The 17,570-nt window shown below is 37.1% G+C and overlaps 1 protein-coding gene across 2 annotated transcripts in view; it reads right to left on the minus strand.

Moving 5' to 3' along the window:
- The window catches only part of LOC106875100 (inositol polyphosphate 5-phosphatase OCRL), an 81,758-nt gene that overhangs the window by 26,627 nt on the left and 37,561 nt on the right, over nt 1-17,570 (minus strand). For both annotated transcript variants that reach the window (XM_052971391.1, XM_052971392.1), the window contains 9 exons: nt 12,189-12,429; nt 10,570-10,689; nt 9,432-9,533; nt 8,629-8,743; nt 6,828-6,944; nt 5,112-5,219; nt 3,555-3,625; nt 2,846-2,957; nt 212-321 (listed from right to left, as the gene is read on the minus strand). In XM_052971391.1, coding sequence (XP_052827351.1) covers nt 212-321; nt 2,846-2,957; nt 3,555-3,625; nt 5,112-5,219; nt 6,828-6,944; nt 8,629-8,743; nt 9,432-9,533; nt 10,570-10,689; nt 12,189-12,429 — 1,096 coding nt within the window. The remainder of the gene's footprint in view (nt 1-211; nt 322-2,845; nt 2,958-3,554; nt 3,626-5,111; nt 5,220-6,827; nt 6,945-8,628; nt 8,744-9,431; nt 9,534-10,569; nt 10,690-12,188; nt 12,430-17,570) is intronic.

Raw genomic sequence — 17,570 nt, forward strand, 5'->3', positions numbered from 1 at the left:
TACTACAAGCACGCAAGGGATCAGGTGGTGGAGTCAAGCAGAGCAATAGATCAAGTCTGTACTCGGGTCTTGGACAACATTATCCTTTCTACTTTTTTTAAGAGAGAAGGGTGTGATTTGAGGGAGATATGGCTGCCACATATGTTTAGTGACTGTGTATGATGTAAGAGAGAAAATCTGGTGATGGAAATGAATTCTAAGTAAATCCTACCTTGAATCCCAGTTGTCTGTGCCTGTGTCATATTTATATGTTGGTCTAAAGGAAATATCACCTTCTGTAAAACCTTTGAACACATCTGACTTTCCTAATTGTTTATAGAGCTGAAAATATCAGAACAGATGAAAGAAATCATATAAAAAAAAGAGAGAAGAATATCAGTGTCAATTGGAGAAGTGTTGCTCTTCTATTTTGACAACAGGAAAAAAACTAATGAAAATATTTACAATTTACTTTTTAATTTTTTAGAATGTTTTACAAACATGATAATCAATATAAAGATATTACATTGGTATATAATTGATAATGACTATAAAGATATTATCATCATCACTATCATTTAACGTCTGCTTTCCATGCTGGCATGGGTTGGATGGTTTGACTGAAGACTGGCAAGCCAGAAGGCTATACCAGGCTCCAATCTGATCTGGCAAGATTTCTACAGCTGGCTGCCCTTCCTAATGCCAACCACTCTGAGATTGTAGAGGGTGCTTTTTATGTGCCACTGGCATGAGGGCCAGTAAGGTGGTACTGGCATTGACCATGACAATGAATTCACTTGGCTCACCAGAGCTTCTCAAGTGCAGTTAATTGCCCAATAATTGAAGAGTACTCTTAAATGGGCCAGTTATGCTACACTGGCATAAGCCACAGTTACAGTCTCACTTGGTTTGCTGGGTCTTCTCATATACAACATATTGCCAAAGGTCTCGGTTGCTTGTCATCGCCTTCGTGAGGCCCAAAGTTTGAAGGTCATGCTTCACCATCTCATCCCATGTCTTCCTGGGCCTACCTCTCCCACAGTTTCGCTCCACTGTTGGGGTGTGACACCTTTTTGTGCAGCTCTCCTCATCCATATGCAACACATTATCATACCAGTGCAGTCGTCTCTCTTGCACACATCTGATGCTTCTTAGGTCCAATTTTTCTCTCAGGGCACTTACACACTATTGTGTGTGCACACTGACATTACACATCCAGCAGAGCATACTAGCTTCATTTCTTGCAAGCTTACGCATGTTCTCAGCCATGTAGCATGGCTGTTCGCACACATGCGTCATACAGTCTACCTTTTACTCTGAGTGAAAGGCCCTTTGTCACCAGCAGAAGTAGGAACTCTCTGAACTTTGCCCAGGCTATTCTTATTCTAGTAGCTACACTTTCAGAGCATTCACCCCAGCTACTGACTTGGTCACCTAGGTAACGGAAGCTATCAACTACTTCTAGTTTTTCTCCCTGGCATATGATGGAAGCTGTTTTCTGCACATTTTCAGTGTTTATTGCCCCTGAGCATTTACCACACACAAAAACTATCTTCTCAGTTAGCCTTCCTTTGATGTTGCTGCACCTCTTATGTGTCCAGAGCTTGCACTGGGTACATCTTATGGAGTTTCTACCTGAAGGGATTTGTGATTTGTCTGCCTTCCTACTTACTAAGACCTTGGTTTTTGCTCGATTCACTGTAAAGTCCTTCGATTCTAATCCTTGCTTCCACACCTGAAACTTTAGTTCTGATAGTGACTCAGCTATTAGAGCAAGGTCAACAGTATAGAGGAGCTCCCATGGGAATCCTGTCTTGAATTCCTCTGTTATTGATCGTTACCAATGTCGCCTTCCTGGCACGTGAAAAGACATTCGAGCGAGATCGTTGCCAGTGCCGGTGGACTGGCTCCTGTGCAGGTGACACATAAAATACACCATTTCGAGCATGGCCGTTGCCAGTACCACCTGACTGGCCCTCGTGCCAGTGGCACGTAAAAGCACCCACTATACTCTCGGAGTGGTTGGCGTTAGGAAGGGCATCCAGCTGTAGAAACTCTGCCAAATCAGATTGGAGCCTGGTGTTGCCTCCTGGTCCACCAGTCCTCAGTCAAATCGTCCAACCCATGCTAGCATGGAAAGTGGACGTTAAATGACGACGATGATGATGATGATTTTCCAGCAGGATTTGGTGCCTGCATCAAGTGCCAAAAGCAAGGAGATCCAGATTTGTTGATCATCACAAGAGTATGGCTCACCTGATCCGGACACCAGAGCAAGAGAATCAATGAAGTAGAATAATAAAAGAAAATGATTAACTTGTGTCCGAGTAATCAGGTGGAGCTAAAGGCAGTTATTGAGATGACCTGTGATTCCATGACATCTGAGCATCCTCAGGATATATTCAAGAGAAACTAAAAGAATTTCAGCCAAGTCTTAACCAAAATTCTGTAATTATCCATTTTTTAAAATCAATTTGTTCTAATATAATGATCTGTCTTGGATGTCAGGTACCACATTCTAATGTTTAGGAAGATTGGATTTTTAATGATTCTTGTACGGCAATGATGCAGTTGTTATCATCATCAACGTTGTCTTAACATCCACTTTTCCCTTCTTGCATCCGTCAGATGCCTTTCCTATCACCAACTCTCACTGGTTTTCAAGTAAGTTAATACTTACCGATGGCCAGACTTTGTTTATGCAGAAGATTGGAAATCAATGATATTGCTTGCATGACAGTGACACTCATTTACAACTTGCGTGTGTGATGTGCATCGTTAATAACCTGATTGTCTTAAATTTGATGGTGATATGCAGATGATTTATGATACAGATACCAACTTGAGTGAAGTGAATGATACCAACCTGATCATAAGGAAAAAGTTTGGAGTAAACTTTGCTATCAATATATTTCTTCACATCATTGATATCGATTTCTGATAAACGGTAGTTTAAATCACCAATCCAAAAGATAACTCTAGAAAAAAAAAAAGGCAAGAAAAGGAGTGAAATTATTTTGTTTGTTGATGTTTCTTTATGCTTAAATTACAGGAGAGAAAAATGAGAAGTTGCTAAACTCAGGTGAAAATGATATATTAGCCTCACAGGTGAAAATTAACAACTTCCTCTTAGTCTATTTCATTGAATGAATGGAGGCATTGTAGAGCATTGGGGTCTCTTTTGTCTTGTGGGGGATAAGGAAATTGCGTTGGTGCCGTGGTAATATACACCTAGTACACTCTGTAATGAGTGTACTGGCGAATGGATTGAGACAATGTAGAGTTGAGAGAAATCTTTTAGTCTTGTCAAGAACATGAGAACCTCTTTGTATGGTGGTTGTATGACAAAATGGAGTGAGTCAAGTGATTGGTATTTTGGCTCTGTTAATGTTTTTATCTTTTGTAAAGAATCAATGTGTCGGTGATGAGATCCCTTTTGGTGGGACAACAGAGGGGAACGAAAAACCCATAAAACAAAAAGATACGAATTAAGAACAAAAAACAAGTGATAGAAAAAGACAGAGATAGGCAAAATAATAGAAAAAGAGAGAATGGGAATAAAACAGCTTATATACTCATGGTCGTGCATAGTAAGGTGAGGAACGAACTGTCGGAACCGGAGGCGGCTGACAATATCTCTGTAGTCCTAGAAAGAAATAATAATAATAATAATAATAATAATAATAATAATAATCATAATAAATACAAAACAGTTTTGTAAAACAGTTCAGGAAGGAATTTGGCCTTGATAAATGTGCAAAAGCTACCTTTATCAGAGGGAAAATGAGAGAAACATCCAATGTTAAACTTGACCCAGGGAATGTTATAAAGGAGTTAGAACCAGAGGAGGGTTACAAATACTTAGAGGTATATGAAGGTGATGGAATTAAACATTCAATGACGAGGGAAAAGACCAGAAAAGAATGTTATCACAGGGTAAGGGCAATACTCAAGATAAAGCTGAATGCAAGAAACAGGATCGAAGCTTTAGCCGTACTAGTTGTGGCTTGGAATCTAGAATCTTGATAGAAAAATTTGAAAATTGTTGACAATGAATAGAATGCACCACCTTAAGGCAGATATAGAATGACATTACTTGCCAAGAAAAGAGGGTAGCTAATGGACTGTGGCAACTAAAATTCACACTGAAGATTGCCACAATTGGCCTAAACACTTACCTGAAAAACTCTGATGACTGGATGTTAAAACTTAAAGCACGGAAACAAGAAAATCGCATACTCAGTAGCAAAACAAGTAAGGAAATATCTAAGCGAATTTCAAATACAGCTAGTCCCAGGATTAGATATACTGGAAAGAAGCACAGAAAAGCTAAGCGTATGAAAACCCTTGCTAAAAGTGCTACCTTAGATATTTTCACTGATAAATGGAAAGAAAAGTCTCTCAATGGCAAATATCCAAAGGGAGCTAATAATGCTGATATTGACAAAACCCTTAGCATTGGTTGGCATTTTCTGGCTTAAAATCAGAGACAGAAGGGTTTATCATAGTAGCCCAGGATCAATGGCTACCTACAAGAAGCCATCAGGCTAACATGTCATGTATGCTACCAACAGGCTAAAACCATCAATCATATTGTCTCCAAAACCATCTCAGTTGTTGTAGGTGCCCTGGGAATGATCAACAAAAGTAAGACAAATGTTTTGACCAGATTCCTGAGAACCCAACAATCTATGAGACTCAAAAAATTGTGTTGACATCAACCACCCACATTCTCAGGAAGTTTCTTGCCATCCAATATATACGTGCCTTAGGTCACTGGTTGAGACCGGATCATAAGATGAAATTAAAGGGCCTCAGAGTTAATTTAGCAAAGAACAAAATACTAGAAAGCAGGAAAGCAGACAAATTACTAATCTTTTTAGGGAAAAGGTCCTGCTCGACATGTAGAAATGCCATCCAATGCAGGCTGGCAGGCTGGCAGGCTGGCAGGGGACTACAAATACGAAGGACACACAGGAAATAGATTCTCCTCTAATGCTCAGGGATTTCCTTAAGAGGCAGTAGATAGTTTCTATAACCTACGTGGCCAAACCTACAGGGTAGGAGGATTCTCTGAAAGTGTAGCCGTTAGAACACTTATTACTACCTTCATATTTGCATATAAATCTTACCTGGTTTCTCCGTTCAAATTCTTCCTGATGGGCAGCCAAGTGAGAATTTATGAAGCACAATGAAGTGTTATGAATTGTCATTCTTACAGCCACTCCTCCTTTGTTGCCCTGGAAAAGGAGAAAAGAAACAGCATTAGACCTAAGTACATTATGAACATTCTCATGATAGATACACTACTACCCTTTAACATTTAAACCGGCCATATCTGGCCCAAATATTCTGTTTTCTGTTCCAACTGACCAGATCTTGTCTCTCACACTTGCACTACAATGTCATTCAAATATTAAACAATCACAACATTGACATCTCAAAGATACAAGAAAATGCATGATTAATTCAAAACAATGTGAATATATAAGTATTACATTTGACAGAGGAATCTGAATGTGAAAGGGTTAAGGGGAAATATATTAAGAGAAATAGAATTTAGGTCCTCAAGTGTTGAATACTTAAGTAGAAAAGCAAAAGCAGTTTTAAAATGTAATATTTTAGCTTCTGGTATAAAACCATCTCCTTTTTTTACTTTCACTTAATTGAAGGGTTTTTTCTCTTTAACCTGCAAGTTACTTGGTGACCTCCCTAGTGCCAGTGTCACAAACAAAGGCACCCAGTCATAGAAACCATACTAAAGTAGACATTGAAGCTCAACATCCAACCATGCCAGAATGTTAAAATGATGATGACTAGAAAGTCAAACCAACTCTATCCTACAAAATAGCAAAATACTTAAAATTTATTTGAAATAAATTACAAATTCAATTAACTGTACAACCTAGAATATTATTATTCTAAGATGATTTGAAAATAAAACATTTAGATGATCATATAAGCCAACACAATAAACTCCCTAACACTTGCTCCTTGAAGGTTTGCTCAGGTGCCCCTATCATCTTCTCAGCTATTGTTATCTACCCTTATGTAATGCAAGTGGTTTCACCAGTCCTCAGTCAAATCGTCCAACCCATGCTAGCATGGAAAGCAGACGTTAAACGACGACGATGATGATGATCATGAAGGTAGCCTTGCATCTCTATTGTGTGTCATACCTCTGCAGGTCCCTAGCATAAATCCGCCACCCCTCCACACTCTCAAATAACACCCTTTTAGTTGAGGAGTCCTTTTCCTTTTTCTTGTAAGATGCTGCTGTCATGTAAAAAAAGCACCCAGTCCACCTTGTAAAGTAGTCGGCATTAGGAAAGACATCTGGCCATAGAAACTATGCCAAAGCTGACTTGGAACATGATGCAGCCCTATGGCACACAAGATCCTGGCAGCATGGGTTGGCTGTTAAAATGTGCAACCCATACAAGCAAAGATGATGACGACTGCATGTCTAGACAATTCATCATCATCATCCTTTAACATCTGCTGTCCATGCTTGCATGGATTGGACAGTTTGACCAGGGATGGCAAGCTGCACCAGACTCCATTCTGATTCAGAGAAGATTGGAAAATATATGAACTGATATGTGAACATAAGAAAAAGATGTAAGAGAGGTTAATAAGTTACTCAGTCTAAATCGTTACAGACTGATTTAATGTCTTGACAATTTTTGTGTCTTGTAACTTGCAAGATTTGAAGAGATCCTTTTACTAACTAGAAATATTGCGTTTGAAATGCTAATATTTATAAACAAACTACATGTATTGGCTTTCTTGTAATTCACAGACAGCAATTGACTGAATTATAAAAATATCAAAAAGTCGTTTCTTACCAAAAGTCCCATGATGCCAGTTGCTACATAATCTGCATCAATATATTTCACAAAGGGGCTTAATTCTTTAGTCACAAATACAATCAACATTACACCAACGAGTCGGATAAGTTTCACCTGGAAATAAAAATATCATTAGTGTTAAGTCAATTAATAGGCACCTTCATATCTATAAATAAACTGTATCGTTTCAAGCAAACGACAAGATGGAATTTCTTAATGTTGAGCAATTCCAGTTGGGAACCAAGCTAATAGCTCTGATGGAGTTGTATGGAAAAAAAAAACACCAGAGTCTGTTGAGGTTTTGATAAACAACAATTTATTCTTTTCCTACACAAAAAATGAATGCTGTCATTACTATGGATGACAAAATGTTGAGAGAGTTTTTGTTCTTGGTGTAGTTGTAGCAGCAGATAAAGCATTGTTAGTTGCTTGATGGCTACTAACTTCTAATGTCGTTTGTCCTCTGTCCATTGCCTCCGTGTTGTCGACTGCCGTCTCAGTTGGCCAACTCCTAGAGTGTCTGTCAATGATCTCTGCTGCACCCCAAAGCTTTCTGTCTAGAATGAAAGGCAGATTGTACAATGCCTCTGTATGTACAGCTATGCTACATGGCAGTGAAACATGGGCTTTGACTACAGAGGACTTGCAAAAGCTTGAAAAAAGCTAGAAAAAAGCTAGCATGCTCCACTGGAGAGATAATGTCAATATGCACACATGGCAGAGTGTAAATGATTCAAGAGAAAAATTGGGTATAACAGGCATCAGATGTTGTGTGCAAAAGACAAGACTGCGCTGGCTTGGTCATGTGATGCATATGGACGAGGACAGCTGCATGAAGAAGTACCAATCTCTAATTGTGGAGGGAACATGTAGAAGGGGTAGACCCAGGAAGACATGGGACAAAGTGGTAAGAAAGGATCTTCAAACACTGGGTCTCACTGAGGAAATGACAAGGGACCAGGAGTTGTGGCAATTTGCTGTACTTGAGAAGACACATCAAGCGAAGGAAAATTGTTGTCATCCATACATACAGGCTTGTCCTTTACAAGTGTCGGTGCCACATGAAATGCACTTGTATCAGTGCTGCGTAAATGCACCCAGCACACTCTGTAAAGTGGTTGATATTAGGAAGGGCATCCAGCCATAGAAACCATGACACAACAGACAACTGGAGTTTGGACAGCTCCTATCAAACTGTCCAGCCTATACGATAAATGATGAAGAAGATGATGTTGAAAGGCTGAGAAGGAAGCGCGTCAAAGGAAAAGATCTTTGCTGGCGCCTATTTGATGCAAAGTTGTGATTGATCAGATTTGGTTTATAATGTGGGCAATATTGTAGTGAATTTTAATATTGAGCAATTGCTAAACATTCCTGCCACAGAATATTCCATGAACATGAGATGACTAAAAATTTCTATTTGGATAATTTTATTTATTTTTAATCATTCTCTTATTTTCCTTCTGGTGAAAGAAATGTTCTTTATGTCCACAGATAAAGATGTCTGGATTTACCGTGGAGTTCTGAGATGGATTTTGGCAGAAAAAGAGATTGTTTTACAAAGGATTTAAACATCCTTTTTTGGGTTGGTGGGTTTTGCAGTTGGCAAAATAGTTTGCTCAACCAGAAAACCTTCAAAAGCTGTGAATGGACAATAGTTAAAATTCTTGCCACAGTAATTAGAATGTATGTAGAAGACTTTATCACCAGCATAAAAAAAAAAAAAAAGAAAATAGGCATTTAATTGTACAGGGAAATCATGTTCCTTATATATATTTTCCTCTTCTTTAAACCATACCTTTTTATATTTAGCTTTAGGATGGAGGCAAGATGTTACTATTTGTAGCCATTCTCCTTCTTTGGGGGATTCACTAAAAATGAAAGCTTCTTTACTGAGATCCAGCTCTTGAAACCTAATAAAGAAAAGTATGTAATTATATATATGTATATATATATATGCATATGTATATATATAGTCAATCTAAACAAGAACAAGCAAGAAAAAACAACAATGCGAGGACGTGGTAAAAGTACTGTGTTATTGGACGCTCAAGAGAGGATAGAAAACAAAGAGGATTCCACGTTTTGAGCAGAGCTCTTCATCAGAAATAAAAAAAAAAGTCCAAAGAAGGGAGGACAGAGAAAGAAAATCGCCAACAATACACACGCAGTCACATATTGAAAATATATATTAAAGTGCAACCCAAAGTATATTATTGCTTTGCACTGAAACAACAGAAAATACTGAATGATATAATGTTCTCCGTAAAAAAAAAAAATGACTCAGGAATTTCAATTTGTTTTATAAAAATGATGAGTTATGTATTAAAGGAAATCCAAGACAAAACTTGTGCTAAAATATCTTCCAAGAGGAAGTGTGCAGGTTATTATAAAAAAACAAAATTAAAAGAGTAAAAGAGTATAGAATATTTTGCAGAAGGAACAAACAATCTGTTGATCATGATTCATGTGTATAATAAAGCTGTGAAGAAAATGAAAAAGTTGGAGTCTAATTTTTTTTTAACTATTAAAGGGTAGGTTTAATATAATTTATATATACAAAAATTGCTGTGGTTTTTAAGTAAAGAGTAATATACACACCCAACAGCATAAATATCTGGGGGTTCAGGATCAGATGCTAACCATGTATGGATTGAAACAGTAGGGGACTGGCCATTCACATTCCAGGTGCCACAGAAAACTCTGAAGACAAAATAAAATACACATAGAAAAGCAATATCACTGATTTAACAACTAAGATTGTAATTAGGTAATATTCCTCCAAATTTCTATAATGGCACCAGAGAGACAAACTGACATTTCATAAGATGGACAAGATCAATGAATTTCAAATTATGAAGAAAATATTTCAGGTTTTCAGACAAATAAAAAAATTGAGTCAAGTACATCAACATCAGCAATATCAAAATCAAATCAAATGGAAATTGTAGTTGTGAGCCCCGTGCCAGTAGCACGTAAAAAGCACCATCTGAACATGGCCAATGCCAGTGCTGCCTTGACTGGCTTCCGTGCTGGTGGTACATAAAAAGCACCATCCAATCGCGGCCGATGCTAGCTCCTCTGGCCCCTTGTGCCGGTGGCATGTAAAAAGGACCATCCAATCACAGCCAATGCCAGCTCCTCTGGCCCCTTGTGCAGGTGGCACGTAAAAAGCACCAGCTACACTCTCGGAATGGTTGGCATTAGGAAGGGCATCCAGCTGTAGAAACACTGCCAGATCAGATTGGAGCCTGGTGCGAATTCCTGGCTTGCCAGACCCCAGTCAAACTGTCTGACCCATGCCAGCATGGAAAATGGACGTTAAACGATGATGATGAAAGAAGTCTGAAGGATTTGTTAATTTATCATTATATTCTGTAGTAAACGAAAGAAAAATTTTCCCCCAAATATGGTTGTAAGATAAGTAAATGTTAAGAAGCTCAAATTAATGACAGCATATATCACATTATCTTAATCCAAAGATTAAGTAGATAAGTCATACATTAAAGGACTCAATACCGACCACTTCACATTGGGTACTGGAACCCTTTATCATAACACCATCACTAGCATCAGTGTCTTGTCCCCTTTCTATAATACGTTGTTTCTGTTATCCCCTGAAGGAAGGGGAGTGTTGAAAGAGGACCAGAACAAAAAGGTCCTCAAAGATGGGAAAATAATGGGGTCAGAGTAACAGGATTTATGGAGGATGTGAAAAATGTGTTGACCAAAAACTTACTTGACTTTTTGTATGTTTGTATATTCATCTTCACAATTCATCATCAAGTGACTAACCATATTTTCTCTAGGGGTCAGCTTTTGTGAGTAACTATCCATGGTGTCATTCTTGAAAGTATCACTGAAGAAAAAAAGACAAAAAAATACTGAAATATCTCAAAAGACAAACTTGTATGTTTGTTAATGTTGCTGTTGTTGTGTAACTCAAGGTTACACAATTTTGTCATCAGTTTCTAGAATACAGAAGGCAGTAATTTTGAGAGGAAGTGGTTTAGTTGATATCATCAACCTGAATACTTGCTTAGTATTTTATTTTATCAACCCCTGAGAAATGAAAGGCAAAGGTGACCTCAGGAGAATTTGAACTCAGTATATTACAAACCAAAAGAAATAACACAAGTTATTTGGTCCGATGTTCTAACAAGTTTGCATCTCTGGCATCCTAATAATAATTCGTTCAACCCCAGTATCTGACTGGTACTTTACCTTATATTTGTTGAACTCAGAATGTAAAAAGCTAGAAGAAATACTACTGAGCATTTTGTTTGATGACACACGAGTTTGCCAACTCACTGCCTTCCCTAATAATAATAAAATAATAATAATATAACAACAACAAATTTTATAAAGAATTTTGTTTTGAATAAGACACAGACATTAGTTTTTTAATTACACTGCACCTCGCCTGTTTGCACCTTTAGATGCAAAAACCTGTAGTGCCTGGACATCTTTGAGACTTGGGTGCAGCTTGTATAAAGTAAAAGAAAGGCAAATGATAATAATAGCAATAATGACCCTTTCTACTAAAGGCCTGAAATTTTGGGAGAGGGGACTAACTGATTACATCGACCCTGGTGTTTCACTGGTACTTAATCTATTGACCTTGAATGGGTGAATGGCAAAGTTGACCCTGGCAGAATTTGAATTCAGAACATAAAGATGGACAAAATACTGCAAAGCATTCTGCCCAGTGTGTTAACGATTCTGCCAGCTCACAAGAGTACCTAATAATTGATGTGGCAGTGCCAGGAGATCAACATATCATCATGAAAGAAAGAGAAAAGATTGATAAATATGGAGAGCTGAGAATTGAGATTGCCAAGATGTGGCAGCTACGAGAGTACTTAAAGATTGTTCCTGTTGTCATTGGAGCATTGGGTTCAATACCACACAATCTGAAGAAACATTTGGAAACTTTAGAAATACCCTACAATCTAGGTGTATAGCAAAAGTCGGCATTACTTGGAACTGCACGGATATTGCGTAAAGTACTGTCTGTCCAAGGGCCTTGTTGTGACTTGATAAACAGTACAAACGCCCGGTAGACACAACATCCTTCAATCAACAACATCATGATAGTGGATAATGTGCAAAGTCTTAAATAATAATAATAATAATAATAATAATAATAATAATAATAATTCTATTTTGCCTCAATACATCTAGTTGAATGAAAATGTCATGCTCTCAATACTGCCATCAAAAATAAAATGTTTAAGATAACCAAACAACCATAAATGAAATTAAATGAAAAGATGAAAGATAACAAAACAACAGTGGAGAACAGATAAGAACAACAACAAAACAAGTAATTCCTCTGTTGAAGAGTTGAAAACTTACAATGTTTCATTTAATGAATCGTTGCTTCGAGCCAAATCTGAGAAATTCTTTAGTTTGCTGTTGGAATTGGCAGGATGCAATAATGCAGGTGAAGCTGATCTAGAGTCTGGCCCACTTCCAGTGCCCTTTCTTGTATAAACAACAGGAGATCGATTGCGGGGCTTGTGTTCAACTTGTAACCGGGATGAAGCATCAACCCTTGAGGCATGTGTACAAAGTTCAGTGTCATCTTTCACTGGTTCTGGAGTGGAAAAAGGGAGGGAAATAATAAATAAATAAAAACAGGAGTTAGACATGTCTTTAGAACAAACAGATTCCACTTTCTTCCTCGTGTAATAACATTCCCTCTTCACATTTAGCTCCAAAATACTCATCAGTTTCCACAAAAGTTGATATATTCTTTGTTCTTACCTGTATTAATTGTAGGCAGGTGAAGCAGGTGATCCGACAACTCTTACCCCTTCCTCCACCTCACTAAAAATATTTCATGCATGCAAACATTATCACTGATAAAGAACTTGGTCTGTAACAATTTTACTTTTCTAAAATTGAAGGTGGTTTTAGGCTAATTTTTAGGTGCTGATTTCAAATAATAGACAACACACCATATTTAAATTGCCTTCTAATGTTGTTTGTGCATTTTGTATGATGCACAGAAGGCATGATGCTGTGGAATTTTCTGAGATAAAATCTTTTCATAGACTTGTGTTAACAAACACTTATATGAGAGCAAGACAAATATTGTTACTATACAATATAGGCCAGAAATGGGGAAAATAGCTTATCATCATTATTTAAAAAAAATTTTTTTTTTTTGCATTTTAGGAAAATTATCAGTGATACGAATTCGTTATTTCAAACTTTTCTGTTCATTTAATACTGAAGTAGTATTTACAAGTCTATTTAAAGATGAAAGTCAATTTCTGACAAAGCCCACATGCCACAACCTCCCACTTACTATATCACAGTGAAAGAATCAGAGAATGAGACTATAAGTTAACAGGCTACTAATAAAGACAATACTATATAGCATATAATACAGGTTTTGCAATGAAGGAATAGTTATAAACTATATTCAAGTACTTCTTATGAAGTCGAAACTGTAAATTTTGTAAGGTAACAAGAGTGGGAGAGCAGTTTGAAATTTATTTTTCTTGAGAGTTTTTCTAAGATGGCTTGCATATAAAACTAGCCTCGATAACTACAGGAATGTATTTCCTTATTTCTGTAATAGTTGGTTGTGTTTTTGAGTACAATGAAGGCCCAAGGAAAACTAACTTCTACATTTTCTAGCTGTTTGTTTAACTTGTAACCTAATATGGCCAGTACCAGTGGGTGTAGGATGTGCAAGTACTGCATAGATGTCTTGCTACATCTGTGGCAATGCAATTTCAGATTTTGTTACAAGAAAATATTTTACAAATTTTGGAATGAAATTGGCCAATCAAACCAAAACCAAGTCCTTCTCACTAATCACCCAAATTTCCATTGTAAATCAGAAGTAATTAACTAAAAGAAACAAGATGGGATTTGGTGTAGCAACAGTCTGGGAAGAACTGACAAATCATATTTGAGATTGCTTTTTTGTTTGATCTATATTTAGGGACATATCTCCAAGACCCTAATGAAGAGACATTACCAACTAGTCATTGTGCTAAAGTGCTTGTTGTATTTTTTAAGTTAGATGCCATCAATAAACTGCATGCTGTACATTGGAAGGAAGCACTGAAGATGAAATCTACTGATACAAGAGGAGCTAAACGCTTCACCCAGTTTAAATCTTTCAAGACTCAACAGAATTCCTGGGAACTGGGTTAAATCAAAATTACCTGCGAGTTCCAGGAACAACATTTAACTTTCATTGGTACAAAGAAAAAAAAAAAAAAGATCTGATGCAGCTCTTTTAGTAAAGGAGATGATTTGTAAAATTTTGGAATGAACCAAACAAATGACAGATTTTTATAAAAAAGGTTAAAATTAAATCTAAAGTGTGTTTTTGCTGAGCAATGGAAATGTATTTGGTTCTGCCAGGCCATTCAATACATGAAACCATGAATGTGGTATTGGAAAAGGCTTAAATACTTCCAACACAACTGAATGATATGTGGAGATCAAAAAGTGATTTTCACGTTGTTTAATCAACAAAACAGTTACACTAGATTTCATGGGGTGGGAGAATTGTGCTCATGGGACAACTGAGTTAAAAGAGACCATTGCGTGAGAAAAGAATGGTCGGAAAGAAGAGTTTTTGAGGTTAGAAAGTAGAATATTATGAACATCCCCCTTAGTAAACAGTGAACATATCTTGTTCCCAGCATTTCATATTAAATTAGATTTGACAAAAACATTAATGTATTAGCTAAGGTAGATGATTCAAATATCTATCGAGAAACTGAAGGTAGTTATCTTTGATGGGTTTAACAATGAAAGATGAGCTATTTATGGGTTTACTTAAACCTGTTAAAAGAAAATACTCAGGTAGCTTTTTTTGGTAACAACAAATCCCGAAATTACAATGTGATAAATAACTTCCAGAAGCTAGGGTATGAATATTAAAGTGTATTAAAGTGTATTAAAGGGTATGAATATTAAAGTGTATTGCCTGCACAACCAATTGGGCTACTTTTTTTTTGCCATTTTGGGGGTAAAGAGCAAGGTGACCATTTCCATTAACTCATGAAAAAAACTATAGACGTAAGCTACCAGGAATGATGAAATACAAATACAATGACAGACTAATTATCAATGTTTTATAATCCAAGAAGAGAAAGATGCTTCCTTAATTCTTAAACAGTTCACTTGCCATTCCAACCTTGTTTTTATATTTAGTCTACATTTTCAGTTGCTAAATTAACATGAAATAGAGAGAATTTGTTGCCTAACTGATGCATCTCTTGCCACAATACTATTTTATTATATGTGAGTTATTTCAGTGACATTTGATGTATTTGACTGTTTTATTGTGGTTGGATAGTGTAAGAATAACTACAGATGTGTAACAATTTAATAAATTAAAACAATAAAATGTATATTTCATAAAAGTGGTACCTAAGTATAACATGGAAAAGATTAGATTTTCCATAAAGCAGTTAAAATCACTCTCTTTATAATTATAGATTATATCCTTTACACTGTATTCCTAAAATTGAAAAAAAAAGAAGGAAAAAACTTGATGTGATACATCATCATCATCATCATCATCATCATTTAGCATCCGTTGATGATGACAGACAGAAGATTTGAAAGAGGAAGGATGCGGGGGATGATCAGCTCTGATTGATAGAGCTGATCATTGTTCCTTGGTGGCTGTCTTCAGGCCAGCTGCTTTTGAGCCTGTTTGCAGAGGTTGGATAGTCTCAATGTACAATAGTATCTGCTCAGCGGTCAGACTAAATGGCCACCAACTGGAATGTTTCCATTTTGTACAGACAGCAACAGAAGAAACTGTCCAACTTTGGAGTCGTGTATGTTTTGCATTGTGGACTGGATGTGGAACTAGAGAGATTGTGGCATCCAATAAGGCGAAAGAGTCTCGCATACCCTGCATCAGTTCTTGCTCTCCTAGAATGGCAGCCCACAATGTGGCTTTTTTACAATTGTGTGTGTGTGATAGGTACAGTGACAAGAGACATTCAACAACCCTTTCAGCTTTAATCTGGAAACTTAAAGACAAAGGGACCAGTTTCAACATGAACGGAAAATCCACTCCAAATCCAAACCCTATATTAGTGGGTCCAAAAACTGTTCAGTATGTTCTCTTGAAAAACTTGAGAACCTCCAATGAATATATAAATTCGAGGAAAGAGATTTTTTTTTCTGTATGTCTGCATTTCAAGAAATACATCTCGTTGGAAGTTAAAAGACCACAGACACTCGGTAAACCATCAACGTCTGGTTTATGTCTGCTGGACAGCAAATTATTGGTAATCTTGGTTATCTCCCTTGTGTTGTTCTTCTTGTCTGCCAGCATCCATATCTAAACGTTATCTGCTCAAAAGACAACTGACAAATGGTGTGGTTTTCAGTTTGATAAATGGTGGAAACAAATTATTTTGACCAGGAAACCTTGGGTTACTATAACTGCAACAAGATTTGTGGTTTTAGATTATAAGATTTTATATATATATATATAATAATTTTTTTCCCAGAGGATGTAGCAACCGTTACCAATATAGCATAAGAACTTACCTTAGGAGATCATTAATTAGATTCCTTAAGGGTCGTTCTCACAGTTTATATTTATATCATAAGGTTTTTAAACTTTTAAATTTTCATATTCAAAAGAGACAGAGACTTCAAATTCGATATATCGATTTATTCGATATATCGAATTTGAAGTCTCTGTCTCTTTTGAATATGAAAATTTAAAAGTTTAAAAACCTTATGATATAAATATATATATATATATATATATATATATATATATATATATAAACACTGCCAGATCAGATTGGGGCCTGGTGCAGCCTCCCGGGGAAAATGAACTTACACTCACCCACCCATGCCACACGAACATATATGATGGGCTTCTTTAGTTTCTTATTTCTTTATTACCCACAAGGAGCTAAACATAGAGGGGACAAACAAGGGGATTAAGTCGATTACATCAACCCCAGTGCATGACTGGTACTTAATTTATCAATCGCAAAAGGATGAATGGCAAAGTCGACCTCAGCAGAATTTGAACTCAGGACGTGACGGCAGACGAAATACCGCCAAGCATTTTGCCCGGCGTGCTAACGACTCTGCCAGCTCACCGCCTTCTTCAGTTTCTGTTTAGCAATTTCCCTCATCAGGTATTAGTTGACCTGTGGCTATCGTATAAAATTTTAGCCAATGACATCCGTGCAGTGGAATTGAACTCCTAGTAATTTGACTCCAAAGTAAATTTCTTAACCTATAGCCATGTCTGTACCTATAGTGTGTGTGTGTGTGTGTGTGTGTGTGTGTGTGTGTGTGTGTGTAGACACACATTCACATATGCAAATATATATATACTTTATATATATGTGTGTACATAGTTCAGAAATGTATATTTCAGAAACACACACACACACACATCATCATCATCATCATCGTTTAACGTCCGCTTTCCATGCTAGCATGGGTTGGACGATTTGACTGAGGACTGGTGCAACCGGATGGCAACACCAGGCTCCAATCTAATTTGGCAGAGTTTCTACAGCTGGATGCCCTTCCTAACGCCAACCACTTAGAGAGTGTAGTGGGTGCTTTTACGTGTCACCCGCACGAAAACGGCCACGCTCGAAATGGTGTCTTTTATGTGCCACCCGCACAAGAGCCGGTCCAGGGGCACTGGCAACGATCTCACTTTGGTGAAAGATATAAACACCAATGAGAAAGCCAGTTATAAACTAGTTA

This window comes from Octopus bimaculoides, chromosome 10 (assembly GCF_001194135.2).
Source record: "Octopus bimaculoides isolate UCB-OBI-ISO-001 chromosome 10, ASM119413v2, whole genome shotgun sequence".
NCBI classification, from domain to species: Eukaryota; Metazoa; Mollusca; class Cephalopoda; order Octopoda; family Octopodidae; genus Octopus; species Octopus bimaculoides.